We start from the raw sequence: 24,416 nt of genomic DNA, 5'->3' as shown, positions 1-24,416 counted from the left end.
ATAAATAATGCAGTAACTACTAACATAATTCCAACAGACTCTTAGCATCGCTACGAGTGAGAAAGTCTCATCGTAGTCAACTCCTTGAACTTGTCGGGAAACATCTTAACGACAAGTCGAGCTTTCTTAATGGTGACACTTACCATCATTATCCATCTTCCTTTTAAAATCCATCTGCACCCAACAGCCTTACGACCATCAAGTAGTTCTTTCCAAAGTCTATACTTTGTTTTTATACATGGATCCTCTCTCGGATTTTATGGCCTCGAGCCATTCGTCAGAATCCGGGCCCACCATCGCTTCTCCATAGCTCGTAGGTTCATTGTTGTCTAGCAACATGACTTCCAAGACAGGATTACGTACCACTCTGAAGTAGCATGCATCCTTATCGACCTATGAGGTTTGGTAGAGACTTGATCCGAAGTTTCATGATCACTATCATAAGCTTCCATTTCAATTGGTGTAGGTGCCACAGGAACAACTCTCTGTGCCCTGCTACACACTAGTTGAAGTGATGGTTCAATAACCTCATCAAGTCTCCACCATCCTCCCACTCAATTCTTTCGAGAGAAACTTTTCCTCGAGAAAGGACCCGATTCTAGAAACAATCCCTATTGCTTTCGGATCTGAGACAGGAGGTATACCCAACTGTTTTTGGGTATTCTATGAAGATGCATTTATCCGCTTTGGGTTCGAGCTTATCAGCCTGAAACTTTTTCACATAAGCATCACAATCTCAAACTTTTAAGAAACGACAGCTTAGGTTTTTCTAAACCATAGTTCATACGGTGTCGTCTCAACGGAATTGTGTGGTGCCCTATTTAAAGTGAGTGCGGTTGTCTCTAATGCCTAACCCATAAACGATAGTGGTAATTCAACAAGAGACATCATGGTATGCATCATATCTAATAGGATGCAGTTATGATGTTCGGACACACCATCACCCTATGGTGTTCCAGGCGGTATTAGTTGTGAAACAATTTCCACAATGTCTTAATTGTGTGCCAAACTTGTAACTCAGATATTCATCTCTATGATCATATCATAGACATTTTATCATCTTGTCACGACGATCTTCAACTTCACTCTGCAATTACTTGAACCTTTCAATAATTCAGACTTGTGTTTCATCAAGTAAATATACTCAACATCTACTCAAATCATCTGTGAAGCAAGAACATAACGATATCCACTACGTGCCTCAGCACTCATTGGACTGCACACATCAAAATGTATTACTTCCAACAAGTTGCTTTCTTGTTCCATCTTACTGAAAACAAGGCCTTTCAGTCATCTTACCCATGTGGTATGATTTGCATGTCTCAAGTGATTCAGAATCAAGTGAGTCCAAATGATCCATCTGCATGGAGTTTCTTCATGCATATCTACCAATAGACATGGTTCGCATGTCTCAATCTTTTCAAAAACGAGTGAGTCCAAAGATCCATCAACATGGAGCTTCTTCATGCGTTTTATACCAACATGACTCAAATGGTAGTGCCACAAGTACGTGGTACTATCATTACTATCTTATATCTTTTGGCATGAACATGTGTATCACTACGATCGAGATTCAATAAACCATTCATTTTAGGTGCAAGACCATTGAAGGTATTATTCAAATAAACAGAGAAAACATTATTCTCTTTAAATGAATAATCGTATTGCGATAAACATAATCCAATCATGTCTATGCTCAACGCAAACACCAAATAACAATTATTTCGGTTTAACACCAATCTCGATGGTAGAGGGAGCGTGCAATGTTTGATCACATCAACCTTGGTAACACTTCCAACACATATCGTCATCTCACCTTTAGCTAGTCTCCGCAGCCTTTTATTTCGAGTTACTAACGCTTAGCAACCGAACCGGTATTTATTACCTTGGTGCTACTAGGAGTACTAGTAAAGTACACAATGATATGACGTATATCCAAAATACTTCTGTCGACCTTGCCAGCCTTCTCATCTACCAAGTATCTAGGGTAGTTCTGCTTCAGTGACCGTTCCCCTCATTATAGAAGCACTTAGTCTCGGGTTTGGTTCAACCTTGGGTTTCTTCACTAGAGCAGTAACTGATTTGCCGTCTCATGAAGTATCCCTTCTTTCCCTTGCCCTTCTTGAAACTAGTGGTTTAACCATCAACAATTGATGCTCCTACTTGATTTCTACTTTCGCGGTGTCAAACATCACGAGTTGCTCAAGGATCATCATGTCTATCCCTGATATGTTATAGTTCATCACTAAGCTATAATAGCTTGGTTGCAGTGACTATGGAGAACTATCACTATCTCATCTGGAGGATTTACTCCCACTCGATTCAAGCGATTGTAGTACTCAGACAATCTGAGCACATGCTCAACGATTGAGCTTTTCTCCCTTAGTTTGCAGGCTTAAGAAACTTGTCAGAGGTCTCATACCTCTTGACGTGGGCACTAGTCTGAAATCCCAATTTCATTCTTTGGAACATCTCATATGTTCTGTGACGTTTCAAAAACGTCTTTGGTGCCACAATTCTAAACTGTTAGTATTATGCACTGAACTATCACGTAGTCATCAAAACGTGTATGTTAGATGTTTCCCAACATCTACAGACGACGCTCGAGGTTCAACACACTAAGTGGTGCATTAAGGACATAGCCATTCCGTGCAGCAATGAGGACAATCCTTAGTTCACGGACCCAGTCAGCATAATTGCTACTGTCAACTCTCAACTAAATTTTCTCTATGAACATATCTAAAACAGTAGAACCAAAGCGTGAGCTATGACATAATTTGCAAAGACCTTTTGACTATGTTCATGATAATTAAGTTCATCTAATGAAATTATTCAATGAACTCCCACTTAGATAGACATCCCTCTAGTCATCTAAGTGATACATGATCCGAGTCAACTAGGCCATGTCCGATCATCACGTGAGGCAGACTAGTCATCATCGGTGAACATCTTCATGTTGATCGTATCCACTATATGACTCATGTTCGACCTTTTGGTCTTCCGTGTTCCGAGGCCATGTCTGTACATGCTAGGCTCGTCAAGTTAAAGTAAGTGTATTGCATGTGTAAATCTGGCTTACACCCGTTGTATGCGAAAGTTAGAACATATCACACCCGATCATCACGTGGTGCTTCGGAACAACGGACCTTAGAACGGTGCACAGTTAGGGGGAACACTTTCTTGAAATTTTAGTGAGGGATCATCTTATTTATGCTACCATCGTTCTAAGCAAATAAGATGTAAACATGACAAACATCACATGCAAATCATAAAGTGACATGATATGGCCAATATCATCTTGCGCCTTTGATCTCCATCTTCGAGGCGCGACATGAACACCATCGTCACCGGCATGACACCATGATCTCCATCATCGTGTCTTCATGAAGTTGCCTCGCCAACTATTACTTCTACTACTATGGCTAACGGTTAGCAATAAAGTAAAGTAATTACATGGCGTTTTCATTGACACGGAGGTCATAAATAAATTAAGACAACTCCTATGGCTCTTGCCGGTTGTCATACTCATCGACATGCATGTCGAGATTCCTATTACAAGAACATGATCAATCTCATACATCACATATATCATTCTTCACATCCTTTTGGCCATATCACATCACATAGCATACCCTGCAAAAACAAGTTAGACGTCCTCTAATTGTTGTTGCATGTTTTACGTGGCTGCTATGGGTTTCTAGCAAGAAAGTTTCTTACCTACGCAAAACCACAACGGTGATATGCCAATTGCTATTTACCCTTCATAAGGACCCTTTTCATCGAATCCGATCCGACTAAAGTGGGAGAGACAGACACCCACGAGCCACCTTGGGCATCAAGTGCATGTCAGTCGGTGGAACCAGTCTCACGTAAGCATACGTGTAAGGTCAGTCCGGGCCGCTTCATCCCACAATGCTGCCGAATCAAGATAAGACTAGCAACGGCAAGCAAATTGAACAAATTATCGCCCACAACTACTTTGTATTCTACTCGTGCATAGAAACTACACATAGACCTAGCTCATTATGCCACTGTTGGGGATCGTAGCAGAAATTTAAAATTTTCTACGCATCACCAAGATCAATCTATGGAGTAATCTAGCAACGAGAGGAAGGGGAGTGCATCTACATACCCTTGTAGATCGCTAAGCGGAAGCATTGCATGAACGCGGTTGGTGGAGTCGTACACGCAGCAATTCAGATCGCGGTCGATTCCGATCTAAGCGCCGAACAACGGCGCCTCCGCGTTCAACACACGTACAGCCCGGTGACGTCTCCCGTGCCTTGATCCAGCAAGGAGAGAGGGAGAGGTTGGGGAAGACTCCGTCCAGCAGCAGCATGATGGCGTGGTGGTGGTGGAGGAGCGCGAGACTCCAGCAGGGCTTCGCCAAGCACTACGAGAGACGAGGAAGGAGAGAGGTAGGGCTGCGCCAAGAGGGAGATCAAATCATGTGTTGGGCAGCCCCCAATACCTCAAGTATATATAGGGGAGGGGAGGGGCTGCGCCCCCTTCTAGGGTTCCCTCCCTAGGGGGGCGGCAGCCCTAGATGCCATCTAGGGTGGTGGCCAAAGGGGAGAGGAGAGGGGGGCGCCCTAGGGTGGGCCTTGAGGCCCATCTGGACCTAGGGTTTGCCCCCTTCCCACTCTCCATCTGGACCTGGGGCTGGTCCCCTCCCACACTTGGCCCACGCAGCCTTTTGGGGCTGGTGGCCCCAACTGGTGGACCCTCGGGACCCTCCCGGTGGTCCCAGTACGTTACCGATAGCACCCGAAACTTTTCCGGTGACCAAAACGGGACTTCCTATATATAAATCTTTACCTCCGGACCATTCCGGAACTCCTCGTGACGTCCGGGACCCATCCGGGACTCCGAACAACATTCGGTAACCGCGTACATACTTTCCTTATAACCCTTGAGTCATCGAACCTTAAGTGTGTAGACCCTACGGGCTCGGGAATAATGCAGACATGACCGAGACATCTCTTTGGTCAATAACCATCAGCGGGATCTGGATACCCATGTTGGCTCCCACATGTTCCATGATGATCTCATCGGATGAACCACGATGTCAAGGATTCAGTCAATCCCGTATACAATTCCCTTTGTCTACCGGTATAGTACTTGCCCGATATTCGATCGTCGGTATCCTGATACCTTATTCAATCTCGTTACCGGCAAGTCTCTTTACTCTTTCCGTAACACATCATCCCGTGATCAACTCCTTGGTCACATTGTGCACATTATGATGATGTCCTACCGAGTGGGCCCAGAGATACCTCTCCGTTTACACGGAGTGACAAATCCCATTCTCGATTCGTGCCAACCCAACAGACACTTTCGGAGATACCTGCAGTGCACCTTTATAGCCACCCAGTTACGTTGTGACGTTTGGTACACCCAAAGCATTTCTATAGTATCCGGGAGCTGCACAATATCATGGTTTAAGGAAATGATACTTGACATTAGAAAAGCTTTAGCAGACGAACTATACGATCTTGTGCTAGGCTTAGGATTGGGTCTTGGCCATCACATCATTCTCCTAATGATGTGATCCCGTTATCAATGACATCCAATGTCCATGATCAGCAAACCATGACCATGTATTGATCAACGAGCTAGTCAACTAGAGGCTTACTAGGGACATGTTGTGGTCTATGTATTCACACATGTATTACGGTTTCCGGATAATACAATTATAGCATGAACAATAGACAATTATCATGAACAAGGAAATACAATAATAACCATTTTATTATTGCCTCTAGGGCATATTTCCAACAATATACTAACCCCTCACGCTGATGGTAAACTTGCGGTGGTAGGACGACACCCTTTTTTGGATGTGGTGGTAGGTTAACACCAAGGTAGTGTTAGGTTGAACTTGCTATGTCGTATGATCATGCATGGTTTACTTCTCTTCTGCTCCATTGTTGTTTGTATGCTACTTTTCTTGCTACTTGTGCTCCATTGATTTGTTGCTTCAAGTCTTGCTCTTGTGCATTGCTAGGGCAAGTGGTATGCCGTGTTCATCGGTGAGGTTCCAGGGGTTTATAGTTCATGGGAAGAAGCCAATGCACAAGTGGCATCGTATAGCAACAACAACTATAGAGGGTTCAAGACTAGGCAGGCAGCAGAACAAGCTTACTCCGCCTGGGTGCGAAAGCACGAAGGCAGCAGTGTCGACAGTGCCAAGGTTGGAGCTATCAAAGTGGAAGCTGCTAAGGTGGATCGTCAGTTCGGCTTGAAGCTGAAGAACTTCATCATCTTCGCCCAGTTCATCACCATTGCTGTGTTGTGGCGTTGGTGTGCTAGGTGTGATCATTGTGGGTAAGCTCACCAACTAGGTACAAGGTAAGCACAACATGTACGCCGTATGCAACCAAACACCGTGTTCATGTGCCGCTAGGGCCAATCCAGCCAACCAAACAAAGTGCACTTGCGTATTACCTAATGCAGGGACTAGGGATGCAGACAACCAAACAAGTTGCATATGGCGTATTAGGGCCTGTTTTTTCTCAATCAGACTGGGTTGAGAAGGGTATGCAATGCGACTACTGTTCCAAACTGGAACCAAACACGCCCTTAGTGATAAGTTGTAGGTGTGCGTTGTACTTGAGGCTATTTCAAACCTGTTTTCTTTGAGTTTTTTTCTTCTCTATTTTTCCATTCTTTTTCGCACTTCGCTTCTTTAATTTTTTCACTTGTTTGTTCTTTTGCTTATTATTCTACATTTTTTATACGTCAACAACACTTTTGTCTGGTTTCTTGTGTGGGTTTTGAATAGGACCTTTTGGAGACTGAGCTCCATAGAGTACATGTATATACTTCCTTTTTAGTTCAAAAATTCTAGAAAAATACCCTGTATGTGCGTGTAAAATTTCATGATTAAATATCTTGAATTGCGACCTGTACAAGAAAAAAACCATGGACTTTGAGCAATGAACAGATCATGTGTTGAAAAGCCACAAATTTGTTTTTCTTTGCACAACCCTCATTTCAACGTATTTCATCATGAAAATTTACACACATGTACATTATGCCTCTAGGTATATGTGTAGTTTCTTTGATACATAAAAGTATGAATTTTGAATCTTCCAGATTCAAAATCTATGGAGCTCCTCCTGCATTCATGTTTTTTGGGGTTTTACCTGTTATTATTGCTGTTTTTGGTTTTTTGTGTTTCTTTACCTTTTTTCTGTCTTTTTTTCATGATATTCGGTTTTTGGTTTTCTTTTTCTGTGTTTCTTTCTGATTTTCTTCGTATTTTTTATTTGTAGTTTTATTAAATCAATTATATGTCGACTTTTTGCACTACATGTTTACATTTTTTGTATACATGTTGAATATTTTAAAAATACATAATGAGTATTTTTTGGTACACATTGTACATTTTTCCGATACAAGTTTAACATTTTTTGATACATGTTATACATTTTTCGTACACACATTTAATTTTTCTTGATACATGTTGAACATTTTTCAAATACATGATTAATATTTTTCCAAAATAATATTTTCAATCATTTTTTATGGATGATAAACATTTTCCCATACATGATGAACTTTTTTTGAAGGGTATGGAACCTTTTTTTGTCCTACGCAAACATCTTTTTACAATATATTAACGTATTATTAAATGTGACAAACATATTTTAAATTGTCACAAACATATTTTTGTATGGTATGCAACATTTTTTTATATTCCACGAACATTTATTTACATAATGTAAACATTTTTCTTAAATGTCACAAACAATTATTTTGAATGTGTGAACATACTGTAAATGTCACGTACTTTTTTTTGAATGGTACAAAGCATTTTATAAAATTATGCAAACATTTTTTTGCCTTATATAAACATTTTATAAAATGTGACGGACATTTTCAAATGTGTGAGTATCTTTTTGAGTGGTATAAAATACCTTTTTCAAAATTACGTGAACATTTCCTTAAAATGTCACAAACAATTTTTTTGAAACACATGAACACTTTTTAAATTGGCGCGGACATTATTTTTACACAACATGGGCATTTTTGTGTGATGAATGTTTTAAAATTATTATCAAAGTAATTTCGGAATATCTAGAGGGAAAAAAGAAAGAAAGAAACAAATGAACGAACTAACATTCGTAGCAACTACCGTGCCAGTCAGTAGCGCGTTGCGCAGGGCGAGGGAAATGCTCGCTGCGGGTGAGCTATAGACACATCCTCAACTACGTGCGTATGCTTAGCATCCAAGTCGTGTGGCACAAGCCGTGAGGTGGGTTGGGCTCCATTGGCTTATGGTGTGTCATGCTAGGCAGGAGCGTATAGCCTGAAAAGCTAAAGGCACGGGGCACATTATCAAGCTAGAACGGCTTCAATTTGTATGACGAGAAAGATATCTTATCCTTTGGTGCACTTTAACCGACGAAGCTGATATATTTATTGTTGAAAGTATCCTCGATCCCAAAGTCAGGCATTGAGTTTGCCTAGCCTCACCTAGTCATTTTTGTAGGCGAGCGTGTTAGCGAATGTATCACTTGTAGCGCGCACTATGAACGAAATGCTCATTGGTGATCAACTTGGCTCGGCCCATAACATTCAGCATTGTTTTAGGAAGGTACTTACGCGACAATGAGATTTGATCATAGATTCTTCAGATCGATTCAACAGCGACCATTATGACTCTAGAGCGCTGGTCATTGACGCACCGCAGTCTTGTTCTAGCGACGCATTGACCATTCATGGTACATGCATTTCGATGTGATTCTTATATTAACCCTTGTATTTAAAGTCCTTTGTACTTCCGCTGAATCCTGGATGTGGATCTTTTTGAAAATAATTCATTTATTACGTCACTGCAACAGTAAGACTGGTTGTAATGAAGAGTATCATATACTAGTATGATACTAGTCTATGATACTATATTCTAGGACATGCATGATACTACAACCAGAGTACTTATGATACTACTTATGATACTACCTCCGTAATATCATATTTGGTATCATAGATGACTATATTTATTGCCATGCATGACATAAAGTAGCACATCATTTAATATGATACGGTATCATGATATGATACTCGAGCCTCTCTTTCTTCATTTAATTCTATGTCACTTCGTCAAAATTATTTAGTTAGCATGCATGATACTCCCACTACAGCCAGCCTAAAAGTTGTAGTCGCAGGAGTACTATGTATCAATAATGGCAGTCGATGGGCGATCGGCATGTGAGTAGGAGAAATGTAACTTGTGCTCGTGGGCTCGTGGCAATGCTCTGAAGAGCGAGCAAACAAAGCCTTCTAGAAGAAGCCGGCGTCGATCCGAAGAGCAGATTGGGATGACGGAAACTCGCGGGAAGAAGGCTCCACGGAGAGTACCGTCACGGATGACGTTACCACTCCCAAAGGCGCCACTCTGGATGAGATGAGGACTGTGGAGCTGTCCCTTTACGACGGCGGCTTCAGGCACCGTGTCAGAGCTTAAATTCTGTCGAGATGTGTCGCTGAGCTCAGCTCACGGTCTCACGTCGCCATGCATTGCTCTACCAGACCACCACCATGTCCAAATTTGACTGGATTCGAGCAGGCCACACTATATTATCCCCGTTCCCGGTGGGTTTGTTTGCAGGGCGGCAGAGCAGAGGCACAACACACAAACCAACCCAAAACCATTTCCTACTAGCTAGAAGAGTGAAGTGAAGCGATGAAGAAGACCGTGGTCCTGTACCCTGGCCTCGGCGTCGGCCACCTGGTGCCGATGGTGGAGGTCGCCAAGTTGTTCCTCAAGCACGGCCTCGCCGTCACCGTGGCGCTCGTCGAGCCGCAGGTCGAGTCCACGGACTTCTCCGCCGCGGTCGCCCGCGCGAGGGCCTCCAACCCCTCCGTCGCCTTCCACGTCCTGCCGTCGCCGCCCGCAGATTCAAACCCCGACGGCGCGCCCAGGCACCACGTCGTCAAGGTTATCCAATTGCTCGCCGCCATGAATGCGCCCCTCCGCGACTTCCTCCGCTCGCTGCCCGCCGTCCACGCGCTCGTCCTCGACATGTTCTGCGTCGACGCCCAGGACGTCGCGGCCGAGCTCAAGCTGCCGGTCTACTACTCGTTCGCCTCCGCTGCCGCCGACCTCGCCATCTTTCTCAACCTGCCGAGCAAGTTCGCCAGCAATACGGCCAAGGTAAAAGAGCTCGGCGACTCCATCATTACCTTCCCGGGTGTTCCTCCTTTCAAGGCTTCGGAGCTGCCCTCCGAAGTTATCGGCGACGATGAAGCGCTCGTGTACGTCTTACGCATGTTTGAGCGAATGGCAGAGGCGAAAGGAATTCTTATCAATTCCTTCGATTCGTTGGAAGAGCCCGCACTGAGCGCTCTCAACGACGGACTTTGCGTCCCTGGTCGTGCGACGCCGCCGGTATACTGCATTGGACCGTTGGTCTCGGGAGGCGGAGATAAGGAGCACGAGTGCCTCCGCTGGCTGGACGCGCAGCCGGACCAGAGCGTGGTGTTCCTCTCCTTCGGCAGCCTGGGCACATTCTCCAGTAAGCAGCTCGAGGAAATTGCAGTTGGTTTGGAGAAGTCAGGGGAGAGGTTCCTGTGGGTTGTAAGGAGCCCGCGCAGTCCCGACCAGAAGCACGGCGATCCGCTCCCGGAGCCTGACCTCGACGCGCTCATGCCGGAAGGGTTCTTGGAGAGGACCAAGGACAGAGGGCTCGTGGTGAAGTCTTGGGCGCCGCAGGTGGAGGTCCTGCGCCACAGGGCGACCGGCGCATTCATGACGCACTGCGGCTGGAACTCGACGCTGGAGGGCATCACGGCAGGGTTGCCGCTGCTGTGCTGGCCGCTGTACGCGGAGCAGAAGGTGAACAAGGTGCACATAGTGGAGGGAATGAAGCTCGGGGTGGAGATGAGAGGCTACAGTGAAGAGGTGGTTAAGGCCGAGGAGGTGGAGGAGAAGGTCAGATGGGTTATGGCGTCCGAGGGAGGCATGGCACTCAGGGTGCGGGTAGCGGCAGCGAAGGATGCGGCGGCTGAGGCGCTCCAGGAAGGGGGCTCGTCCAACTTGGCGTTTGCCCAATTCCTCAAAGACATGGACATTTCCAAGGTCTCAACCATGCACGATTGATGCGAAGCTTGTAAACTCTACTTAATGTTGGATTTTCTTTTTAGAAACACACTGCGGACGCACATTACTCAGGCAAACTTATTCCTATATGAACGCATGAGCGCATCCTGCCTATATGAACACTTTTGGAAAACTGAGCCGGAAGATCGTGAGATTGATGAAGTCATCACAATCATTTCGTAGTCTAACGAATATACCACCAAAAAGAATAGCATCGAAAAAACTGGAACTAATCCAAAAAATATGTGAGCACCCATATGCCAAATCTAACATTGAGTCTGGGAGCTTAGTTATTTCTCTAACAACAAGAACATTACTCTTCAGCAGATTCTCGGAACACAAGACCTTGGAGAACACTTCCATAGATACATGCCACAACAGGCATTCCAGCAAGTTCAACATTTTTCGGACATGAAAAAAAAGTGTTTCTCCTAATGATGAGTCAAGATACTAAGCAAGGTTAGTTGATAAAGGTTATAGCCAGATTCCAGGTATTGACTATAATGAAGTCTTTTTCTCCTGTTGTAAAGCATAGCTCTATTTGCACTTTACTCAGTATTGTTGCCATGCATAATTTTGAGCTTGAACAATTAGATGTTAAAACTGCATTTTTACATGGAGAATTAGAAGGGGATATCGAAATGGAACAACCTGAAGATTTTGTTATTCCTGGAAAAGAAAAGCTTGTCTGTAAGTTAATAAAATCTCTTTATGGACTGAAGCAATCTCTTAGACTGTGGTATAATAGATTTCACACTTTTATGCTCTCCCAAGGTTTCAAAAGGTCTAATTATGATAACTGTATATATTTGAAAACTGTCAATGGTTCAGCTATTTATTTGCTCATTTACATTGATGATATGTTAATTGCTTCAAAGAGTATGCCGGAGATTAATGAATTAAACAAGCAATTCAGTAACGAATTTGAGATGAAGGATACAAGTACAACAAAGAAAATACTTGGCATGGAAATATCCAGAGATAGACTATCAAGAAAAGTGTATCTAAGTCAGAAGGGATATATTGATAAAGTTCTTCATCGTTTTAATATGCATAATGCCAAGTCAGTAACGAGTCAGATGCAGATATTGAGTACATATTTAGAGTTTTCTATTCGAGTGCAGTTGGTTCATTTATGTATGCAATGGTTTGTTCTTGTCCAGATTTTTCATATGCATTGAGTGTTGTTAGCAGGTACATGGCTAATCCTGGAAAAGAGTACTGGAAAGTAGTTCAGTGGATTTTTAGATACCTGTGTGGTACTTCTAATGCTTACTTGCAGTTTGGAAAACTAGAGATTCACTTATTGGTTTTGTTGATTCTGATTTTGCTGGTGATTTGGATAAGAGAAGATCACTGACAGGTTATGTTTTCACCATTGGTGGTTGTGCTGTGAGTTGAAGAGCAACTTTGTAGTCTATTGTGGCTTGTTCCACTACTGGTGCCGAGTATATATGGCTATTTTTAAGGCATGCAAAGAAGCTATCTGGTTGAGAGGTTTGTATGCCGACCTTTGTGAAGATTCATCTTGCCTAACCATATTTTCTAACATTCAAAGTGTAATATGTCTTACAAAGAATCCAATGTGTCATGATAGAACAAAGCACATTAATGTCCGATTTCAGTACATTCGAAATATTATTGCTGAAGGCGATTTGAAGATAAGAAAGATAAGTACTCATGATAATCCTGCAGATATGATGATAAAGCCAGTTCCTACCAATAAGTTAGAGCTTTGCTCAAGCTTAGTTGGTATTTGTCACTAGTCCTATAGACTTTGACGCCCAAGGTGTTTATGCTAATTTGGATTGAGTATTTACTTTCTTGGACTACCAGAGGGAATTTGGCTCAATGTGGAGATTTTAAATTATGATCCAAATTCTACCGCCTTGGACTAGACGTGGTACACATGTTGTGGGCGTTGCGTTGGCATTGACACGTACGAGTACCACTCGTTTACTTGTCCTCCAAGGACTCTTGTGTATTGTCTCTCACATATACCCCATGTAGTCGCACCTAACGACTGCATGTCGTCTCGTGCTTGTAATACTCCTCCATCACAGTGATTGCGTCTTCGTGCGTCCGTGGTTTTCTCCCACAAGGGTTTGTATGTAAAACTTTGTGTCTCTCATGTCTCGTTTATTCTCATTTTATCTAATAGTAATTTGTAACAAGTAGCAACAAACAATAGTAGCAATAGTGTAGCAAGGTGGCTCACTCCTTTTTATAGCAAAGGACAATCAGAAAGTACTTCTTATAATGAGCAAAGCATTTTCGAGGACACATATGAATATTGTCTAGTTAACTTTCATCATGTTTAGTTAATTCGCGTTCACTACTTTGATAATTTGATATGTGGGTGGACCGGTGCTAGGGTGATGTTCTTACTTGAACTAGCAACCCTCTTATGATTACCCCATCTCGCAAGCATCCACAACTAAGAAATAAGAATTAAGATAAATCTAACCATGGCATGAAACGTATGGATCCAAATCAGCCCTTACAAATTAATGCATAAACTAGGGTTTAAGCTTTTGTCACTCTCGCAACACATCATCTACTTATTACTCCACAATGCCTTCCCCTGGGCCCAAACATGGTGAAGTATCATGTAGTCGACATTCACACGACACTATTAGAGGAAGAACGACATACATATTATCAAAATATTGAAGGAATACCAACTTCACATAATTACTTATAACAAGACTTCTCCCATGCCCTCAAGAACAAACATAACTACTAACAAATCATGTTCATGTTCAAGATCAGAGGAGTATAATATATGATTAAGGATCTGAACATATGATCTTCCACCAAATAAACCAACTAGCATCAACTACAAGATGTATTCAACACTACTAGAAACTGCTACCTCTTGAGCACTGCGTTGGTTTTCCCCGAAGAGGAAGGGATGATGCAGCAAAGTAGCGTAAGTATTTTCCTCAATTTTTGAGAACCAAGGTATCAATCCAGTAGGAGGCTACGCGTGAGTCCCTCGTACCCGCACAAAACAAATAAAAATCCTCGCAACCAACGCGAATAGGGGTTGTCAATCCCTACACGGCCACTTACGAGAGTCAGATCTGATAGATATGATAAGATAATATTTTTGGTATTTTTGTGATAAATATGCAAAGTAAAATAAAGGCAAAGTAAAAAGCAAAGGAAATAACTAAGTAGTAGGAGATTAATATGATAAAGATAGACCCGGGGGCCATTGGTTTCACTAGTGGCTTCTCTCGAGAGCATAAGTATTCTACGGTGGGTGAACAAATTACTGTTGAGCAATTGACAGAATTGAGCATAGTTATGAGAATATCTAGGTATGATCATGTATATAGGCATCACATCCGAGACAAGTAGACCGACTCCTGCCTGCATCTACTACCATTACTCCACTCATCGACCGCTATCCAGCATGCATCTAGAGTATTAAGTTAAAAACAGAGTAACGCCTTAAGCAAGATGACATGATGTAGAGGGATAGTTTCATGCAATATGATAAAAACCCCATCTTGTTATCCTCGATGGCAACGATACAATACGTGCCTTGCTGCCCCTTCTGTCACTGGGAAAGGACACCGCAAGATCGAACCCAAAGCTAAGCACTTCTCCCATGGCAAGAACAACCAATCTAGTAGGCCAAACCAAACTGATAATTCGAAGAGACTTGCAAATATAACCAATCATACATAAAAGAATTCAGGGAAGATTCAAATATTATTCATAGATAGACTTGATCATAAACCCACAATTCATCGGTCTCAACAAACACACCGCAAAAAGAAGATTACATCGAATAGATCTCCATGAGAGAGGGGAGAACATTGTATTGAAATCCAAAAAGAGAGAAGAAGCCATCTATCTACTAACTATGGACCCGTAGGTCTGAAGTAAACTACTCACACTTCATCGAAGAGGCTTGGATGATGATGTAGAAGCCCTCCGTGATCGATGCCCCCTCCGGTGGAGCTCCGGAACAGGCCCCAAGATGGGATCTCGTGGATATAGAAAGTTGCGGCGGTGGAATTAGGTTTTTGGCTCCATACCTGATCGTTTGGGGGTACGTAGGTATATATAGGAGGAAGGATTACGTCGGTGGAGCAATAGGGGGCCCACGAGGGTGGAGGGCACGCCTAGGGGGGGGGGGTAGGCGCGCCCCCTACCTCGTGGCCTCCTCTTTTGTGTCTTGACGTAGGGTCCAAGTCTCCTGGGCCTTGTTCGTTGAGAAAATCACGTTCCCGAAGGTTTCATTCCATTTGGACTCCGTTTGATATTCCTTTTCTTTGAAACCCTAAAACAGGCAAAAAACAACAATTCTGGGCTGGGCCTCCGGTTAATAGGTTAGTCCCAAAAATAATATAAAAGTGGAAAATAAAGCCCAATAATGTCCAAAACAGTAGATAATATAGCATGGAGCAATCAAAAATTATAGATACGTTGGAGACGTATCAAGCATCCCCAAAGTTAATTCCTACTCGTCCTCGAGTAGGTAAATGATAAAAATATTTTTTTTGATGCGGAGTGCTACTTGGCATAATTTTAATTTAATTCTTCTTAATTGTGGTATGAATATTCAGATCCGAAAGATTCAAGACAAAAGTTTAATATTGACATAAAAATGATAATACTTCAAGCATACTAACAAAGCAATTATGTCTTCTCAAAATAGCATGGCCAAAGAAAGTTATCCCTACAAAATCATATAGTCTGGCTATGCTCCACTTCACCACACAAATTATTTAAATCATGCACAACCCCGATGACAAGCCAAGCAATTGTTTCATACTTTTGGTGTTCTCTAACTTTTTCAATCTTCACGCAATACATGAGCGTGAGCCATGGACATAGCACTTATAGGTGGAATAGAATGGTGGTTGTGAAGAAGACAAAAAGGGAGAAGATAGTCTCACATCAACTAGGCGTATCAACGGGCTATGGAGATGCCCATCAATAGATATCAATGTGAGTGAGTAGGGATTGCCATGCAACAGATGCACTAGAGCTATAAGTATATGAAAGCTCAACAAAATAAACTAAGTGGGTGTGCATCCAACTTGCTTGCTCATGAAGACCTAGGGCATTTTGAGGAAGCCCATCATTGGAATATACAAGCCAAGTTCTATAATGAAAAATTCCAGTATATGAAAGTGACAACATAGGAGACTCTCTATCATGAAGATCATGGTGCTACTTTGAAGCACAAGTGTGGTAAAAGGATAGTAGCATTGCCCCTTCTCTCTTTTTCTCTCATTTTTTTATTTTTTTATTTGGGCCTTCTCTTTTTTATGGCCTCTTTTCTCTCTCTTTTTTGGGCTTCTTTGGCCTCTCTTTTTTGTGGGGGAATCATAGTCTCCATCATCCTTTCCTCACTAGGACAATGCTCTAATAATGATGATAATCACACTTTTATTTTTCTTACAACTCAACAATTACAACTCGATACTTAGAAAAAATATGACTCTATATGAATGCCTCCGGCGGTATACCGGGATATGCAACGACTCATGAGTGACATGTTTGAAAGAATTATGAACGGTGGCTTTGCCACAAATACGATGTCGACTACATGATCATGCGAAGCAATATGACAATGATGGAGTGTGTCATAATAAATGGAACGGTGGAAAGTTGCATGACAATATATCTCGGAATGGCTATGGTGGCTGTTTTGAGGAAGGTATATGGTGGGTGTATGATACCGGGGAAAGGTGCGCGGTATTAGAGAGCTAGCAATGATAGAAGGGTGAGAGTGCGTATAATCCATGGACTCAACATTAGTCATAAAGAACTCATATACTTATTGCAAAAATCTACAAGTTATCAAAGCAAAGTATCACGTGCATGCTCCTAGGGGGATAGATTGGTAGGAAAAGACCATCGCTCGTCCCCGACCGCCACTCATAAGGAAGACAATCAAAAAATAAATCATGGTCCGACTTCATCACATAACGGTTCATCATACGTGCATGCTACGGGAATCACAAACTTTAACACAAGTATTCTTCAAATTCAAAACTACTCAACTAGCACAACTTTAATATCACCATCTTCATATCTCAAAACAATTATCAAGCATCAAACTTCTCATAGTATTCAACACACTCATACGAAAGTTTTATTATTAATCTTGTATACCAAGCATATTAGGTAAGCAAATTACCATGCTATTTAAGACTCTCAAAATAATCTAAGTGAAGCATGAGAGATCAATAGTTTCTATAAAACAAATCCACCACCGTGCTCTAAAAGATATAAGTGAAGTACTAGAGCAAAACTACATAACTCAAAAGATATAAGCGAAGCACATAGAGTATTCTAAAAAATTCCAAATCATGTATGGCTCTCTCAAAAGGTGTGTAAAGCAAGGATTATTGTGGTAAACTAAAAAGTAAAGACTCAAATCATACAAGACACTCCAAGCAAAACACATATCATGTGGCGAATGAAAATATAGCTCCAAGTAAAGTTACCGATAGAAGTAGACGAAAGAGGGGATGCCCGGAAGGCATCCCCAAGCTTTGGCTTTTAGGTGTCCTTATATTATCTTGGGGGTGCCATGGGCATCCCCAAGCTTAGGCTCTTGCCGCTCCTTGTTCCATAATCCATCAAATCTTTATCCAAAACTTGAAAACTTCACAACACAAAACTTAAAGTAGAAAATCTCGTCAGCTCCGTTAGCGAAAGAAAACAAAAGACCACTTCAAGGTACTGTAATGAACTCATTATTTATTTATATTGGTGTTATAACTACTTTATTCCAACTTCTCTATGGTTTATAAACTATTTTACTAGCCATAGATTCATCAAAATAAGCAAACAACACACGAAAAACAGAATCTGTCAAAAACAGAACAATCTGTAGTAATCTGTAGCTAGCGCAAGATATGGAAACCCAAAAATTCTAAAATAAATTTCTAGACGTGAGTAATTTATCTATTAATCATATTCAAAAAGAATTAACTAAATAGCACTTTCCAAATAAAATGGCAGTAGTTCTCGTGAGCGCTAAAGTTTCTGTTTTTTACAGCAAGTGTAACAAGACTTTCCCCAAGTCTTCCCAACGGTTCTACTTGGCACAAACACTAATTAAACACAAAAAACACAACCAAAAAAGAGGCTAGATAAATTATTTATTACTAAACAGGAGCAAAAAGCAAGGAATAAAAATAAAATTGGGTTGCCTCCCAACAAGCGCTATCGTTTAACGCCCCTAGCTAGGCATAACAAGCAAGGATAGATCTAGGTATTGCCATCTTTGGTAGGCAATCCATAAGTGGCTCTCATAATAGATTCATAAGGTAATTTAATTTTATTTCTAGGAAAGTGTTCCATGCCTTTCCTTAATGGAAATTGGAATCTAATATTTCCTTCCTTCATATCAATAATTGCACCAATCGTTCTAAGGAAAGGTCTACCAAGAATAATAGGACATGAAGGATTGCAATCTATGTCAAGAACAATAAATCTATGGGCACATAATTCCTATTTGCAACAATAAGAACATCATTAATTCTTCCCATAGGTTTCTTAATAGTGGAATCCGCAAGGTGCAAGTTTAAAGAGCAATCATCAAAATCACGGAAACCTAACAAATCACATAGAGTCTTTGGAATCGTGGAAACACTAGCACCCAAATCACATAAAGCATAGCATTCATGATCTTTAATTTTAATTTTAATAGTTGGTTCCCACTCATCATAAAGCTTTCTAGGGATAGAAACTTCCAATTCAAGTTTTTCTTCATAAGATTGCATCAAGGCATCAACGATATGTTTAGTAAACGCTTTATTTTGACTATAAGCATGAGGAGAATTTAGCATGGATTGCAACAAGGAAATACAATCAATCAAAGAGCAATTTTCATAGTTAAATTCCTTGAAATCTATAATAGTGGGTTTAGCAACATCTAGGGTTTTAATTTCTTCAATCCCACTTTTATCAATTTTAGCATCAAGATCAAAAAATTCTGAATTCTTGGAACGCCTTCTAGGTAAAGGTGGATCATATTCAATCCCATCATTATCAAGATTCATATTGCAAAACAAAGATTTAATAGGGGACACATCAATAACTTTTATATCTTCATCACTATTTTCATAGCAATCCGGTTTAGCGGCCATCCTATTAACTAAGGTGGCCTGCTTATCCGAAATTTCAGCAGTAAATTTCTCAAGATGAGCAATCTGGGATCTTAAACCATCGAATTCTTTAGACATATCATCAAGCTCTTTATTAATAAAACTCATAAAACTTTTCTATTCCTTAAGACTCGTTTCTGAAGAAACTATTATGTTCAAATTGCAAAACCATAAAACTCCTGACATTGCTTTCGATCAATTCTAATATTTTAAGGTGGAGATCATCAAATTTAGGTAGAGCCATTGAGGCAAGCAAGCAAACTAACACACAAGCAAACAAAAAAAAACAAGCGGGCAAAAAGAGGCAAATAGAGAAAGAGATGGAGGATAGAGAGAGAGGGCGAATAAAAAGGCAAGGGTGAAGTGGGGGAGAGGAAAAAGAGAGGCAAATGGAAAATAATGTAATGTGGGAGATAAGGGTATGTGGTGGGTACTTGGTATGTTGACTTTTGCGTAGACCTCCCCGGCAACGGCGCCAGAAATCCTTCTTGCTATCTCTTGAGCACTGCATTGGTTTTCCCCGAAGAGGAAGGGATGCTGCAGCAAAGTAGCGTAAGTATTTCCCTCAGTTTTTGAGAACCAAGGTATCAATCTAGTAGGAGGCTACGCGCGAGTCCCTCGTACATGCACAAAACAAATAAATCCTCGCAACCAACGCGAATAGGGGTTGTCAATACCTACACGGCCACTTACGAGAGTGAGATCCGATAGATATGATAAGATAATATTTTTGGTATTTTTGTGATAAAGATGCAAAGTAAAATAAAGGCAAAGTAAAAAGAAAAGGAAATAACTAAGTAGTAGGAGATTAATATGATAAAGATAGACCCGAGGGCCATAGGTTTCACTAGTGGCTTCTCTCGAGAGCATAATTATTCTACGGTGGGTGAACAAATTACTGTTGAGCAATTGACAGAATTGAGCATAGTTATGAGAATATTTAGGTATGATCATGTATATAGGCATCATGTCCGAGACAAGTAGACCGACTCCTGCCTACATCTACTACTATTACTCCACTTATCGACCGCTATCCAGCGTGCATCTAGAGTATTAAGTTAAAAACAGAGTAACGCCTTAAGCAAGATGACATAATGTAGAGGGATAAACTCATGCAATATGATGAAAATCCCATCTTGTTATACTCGATGGCAACAATACAATACGTGCCTTGCTGCCCCTACTGTCACTGGGAAAGGACACCACAAGATTGAACCCAAAGCTAAGCACTTCTCCCATTGCAAGAAAGATCAATCTAGTAGGCCAAACCAAACTGATAATTCGAAGAGACTTGCAAAGATAACCAATCATACATAAAAGAATTCAGAGAAGATTCAAATATTGTTCATAGATAGACTTGATCATAAACCCACAATTCATCGGTCTCAATCACACCGCAAAAAGAAGATTACATTGAATAATTCTCCACAAGAGAGGGGGAGAACATTGTATTGAGATCCAAAAAGAGAGAAGAAGCCATCTAGCTAATAACTATGGACCCGTAGGTCTGAGGTAAACTACTCACACTTCATCGGAGGGGCTATGGTGTTGATGTAGAAGCCCTCCATGATCGATGCCCCCTCCGGCGAAGCTCCGGAACAGGCCCCAAGATGGGATCTCATGGATACAGAAAGTTGCGGCGGTGGAATTAGGTTTTTGGCTCCGTACCTGATCGTTTGGGGGTACGTAGGTATATATAGGAGGAAGGAGTACGTCAGTGGAGCAACAAGGGGCCCACGAGGGTGGAGGGCGCGCTTGGGGGGGGGGGGTAGGCGCACCCCCTACCTCGTGGCCTCCTCTTTTGTGTCTTGACCTAGGGTCCAAGTCTCCTGGGTCTTGTTCGTTGAGAAAATCACGTTCCTGAAGGTTTCATTCCGTTTGGACTCTGTTTGATATTCCTTTTCTTCGAAACCCTAAAACAGGCAAAACAACAATTCTGGACTGGGCCTCCGGTTAATAGGTTAGTCCCAAAAATAATATAAAAGTGAAAAATAAAGCCCAATAATGTCCAAAACAGTAGATAATATAGCATGGAGCAATCAAAAATTATAGATACGTTGGAGACATATTAGAAACCCACAGGTACCAATCTGAGGTTTTGAGACAAAGATTGAATACAAGAGATGAACTAGGGTTTGATATGAGATGGTGCTGATGAAGATTTTAATGGAGATGAGTCTTCCCACGATGAGAGAAACATTGGTGATGTCGATGGCTTCGATTTCCCCTCCCGGAGGGAAGTATCCCTGATGGAATCACTCCGCCGAAGAGCAAAAGTGCTCTTGCCCAGGTTCCGCCTCGAGACGGCGGTGCTTCATCCCAAAATTCTTCTCTTATTTATTTTTTTCTAGGGAAAATGGATTCATATAGCAAAAGGAGCGCACCGAAGGGCATCTATGGGCCCCACAAGACATCGGGGTATGCTTTGGGGGGATAGGTGCATCATGTTGCCTTGTGGGCAATTGATGGCCCCCCTCTGGTGGTTCTTCGTTCTAGTATTTTTTATTATAAAAAACTCTGTGAAATTTTAGGTCATTTAGAGCTTCGAAGAATAGCTATCTCTGTTATAGCTCTTTTGGGTCCAGAATTCCAGTTATGGGCAATCTCCCTCTTCATGTAAATCTTACATATTAAGAGAGAAAAGGCATTAGAATTGCAACATGAAGTGAAATATTGATAAAAACATTATAAACTATAGTAGGAAAACACGATGCAAAATAGACATATGTGTTTGGAAACGTTACAATTAAGTGTTCTGATCGAAAACCGATCAAGCACCGAACGTATGACACCTCCGAGTTCTGCACATGTTCAGCTCGGTGACGTCCCTCGCCTTCTGAATCCAGCAAGGTGTTGAGGCAGTAGATGAGTTTCGTCAGAATACTATCGTCCTATATATCAATCTTTACCTCTCGATCACTTCCAGACTCCTCGTCATGTCCGTGATCTCATCCGGGACTCCGAACAACATTCGATCGCCAAATCACATAACTAATATAATACAATATCATCATCGAACGTTAAGCGTGCGGACCCTACGGGTTCGAGAACTATGTAGACATGACCGAGACATCTCTCCGGTCAATAGCCAAAACGGAATCTAGATGCTCATATTGGCTCCTACATATTCTACGAAGATTTTTATCGGCCGAACCGTTATGACAACATACGTTATTCCCTTTGACCATCAGTATGTTACTTGCCCGAGATTCGATCGTCGGTATCTTCATACCTAGCTCAATCTCGTTACTGGCAAGTCTCTTTGTTCATTCCGTAATACATAATCCTGTAACTAACTCATTAGTCACTTTGCTTGCAAGGCTTCTTATGATGTGTATTAACGAGAGGGCCGAGAGATACATCTCCGATACTCGGAGTGACAAATCCTAATCTCGATCTATGCCAACTCAAGAAACACCTTTGGAGATACGTGTAGAGCATCTTTATAATCACCTAGTTACATTGTGACATTTGATAGCACACAAGGCATTCCTCCGATATCCGGGAGTTGCATAATCTCATAGTCGAAGAAATATGTATTTGACATGAAGAAAGCAATAGCAATAAACTGAACGATTAATATGCTAAGCTAACGGATGGGTCTTGTCCATCACATCATTCTCCTAATTATGTGACCCCGTTATCAAATGACAACACATGTCTATGGTTAGGAAACTTTGACCATCTTTCATCAACGAGCTAGTCTAGTAGAGGCTCACGAGGGACACGATATTTGTTTATGTATTCACACATGTATTTAAGTTTCTGATCAATACAATTCTAGCATGAATAATAAACCTTTATCATGAATAAGGAAATATTAAATAACCACTTTATTATTGCCTCTAGGGCATATTTGCTTCAGTATGACTCACCATGTTGTCCCCCGGCCAGGTGGGCGGACTGAGGACCCCCCATGGCAGTTTGCCCAAGGGCCATCTCAGAAGGCCCATGGGGTGAAGAAGGAATGTTCCTGAAGACTTGGCGCATACTGCAAGACTTAGAGTTCATCTAAAACATGATTCCCTTATACATAGCCGACCCATCTGTAGCCCCAGACCCCCCTGGTATACATATGAACCAAGGGGTGGGCTCGTAGAAGACCAAGAACAACTCGTGGTAGATCAACCTATACTTTGTACTCCATACGGAATCAATACAATCACAAGCAGGACCTTATCTCTTCAAGAGAGCCCGAACCTCGTGTTCTTGTTAACATCGCATCTAGGCTACTAGATCGAGACACCTGCTAGAGATTCGCCAGAACCGACTCCGTCAACTGTCGTCATGGAGCCATAGGCAGTCAATGCATTACAGTTTGCAGCCACCACCATCCACACTCGATTGGATTTGGATCACCATCACCACGCTGTAGACCGACATGACGGAGACCAACACCTTGCCACCATGGTACACATCCAATAGAGAGCCCGACGCACACCAGGCACCAGTCGCCAAATCCAATTGGATCTGGCCGGAGAGCGTCCACAAAAGAGTTGCCACCACAATCAGACATCGCCCCTAGCCTTGGTGGCGAGAACGCCACACAACAAGTCCCACTCCATGCATGAAGAACTAGACGTGCTCCCGGTTGCTGCAGATCAAGACAAAGGGGTCCCATGGTGAGGGAGTGGTAGAGGGACAAGAGGATGGTGGATATGCAAGACAAAAGAAGATGTGATGGGGGAGTGCAGGTGGAGGGGTATAACAGGGCCGCAACACTAAAGATGAGATACTACCGCCCACCCCAGTTTTAGGATCATGCAACACCCCTCACTCTCCTCCTATGAGCGTGTTACTTGCATCTCACCACGCCCATTCTCCACCAGCGCAGCCCAAACCTTAGCAACGTGACAAGGGAATTGTACCTTTGTACCCTCAAAGGGAACCTCACCGACACGTTCTGCATGCACGTCAACCACCTAGTCCCTCTCGTCAAGCAGGAGCCGTGGGATCTTTTGAAGGAAATGTACCCTAGATGCAATAATAAAGTATTTATTTATATTTCCTTATATCATGATAAATTTTTATTATTCATGCTAAGATTGTATTAACTAGAAACTTGATACATGTGTGGATACATAGACAAACCACAGTGTCCCTAGTAAGCCTCTACTAGACTAGCTTGTTAATCAAAGATGGTTAAGTTTCCTAACCATAGACAT

General features: G+C 42.0%; 1 protein-coding gene across 1 annotated transcript; it reads left to right on the top strand.

Annotated features, from left to right (window-relative positions):
* The first annotated feature begins 9,506 nt into the window (after positions 1-9,506).
* LOC123061988 (anthocyanidin 5,3-O-glucosyltransferase) lies at positions 9,507-12,761 on the top strand. The gene has a single exon (XM_044485282.1). The coding sequence runs from the start codon at positions 9,692-9,694 to the stop codon at positions 11,105-11,107; it is 1,416 nt and encodes a 471-aa protein (XP_044341217.1). The 5' UTR covers positions 9,507-9,691; the 3' UTR covers positions 11,108-12,761.
* The last annotated feature ends 11,655 nt before the right edge of the window (positions 12,762-24,416 follow it).

This window comes from Triticum aestivum, chromosome 3A, assembly GCF_018294505.1.
Source record: "Triticum aestivum cultivar Chinese Spring chromosome 3A, IWGSC CS RefSeq v2.1, whole genome shotgun sequence".
Classification (NCBI taxonomy): domain Eukaryota; kingdom Viridiplantae; phylum Streptophyta; class Magnoliopsida; order Poales; family Poaceae; genus Triticum; species Triticum aestivum.
This window is presented reverse-complemented; position numbering and strand designations above follow the sequence as displayed.

Bases quoted from the DNA above. Each gene is read 5' to 3' on its own strand.
- LOC123061988 (XM_044485282.1), top strand. From the start codon at position 9,692: ATGAAGAAGACCGTGGTCCTGTACCCTGGCCTCGGCGTCGGCCACCTG.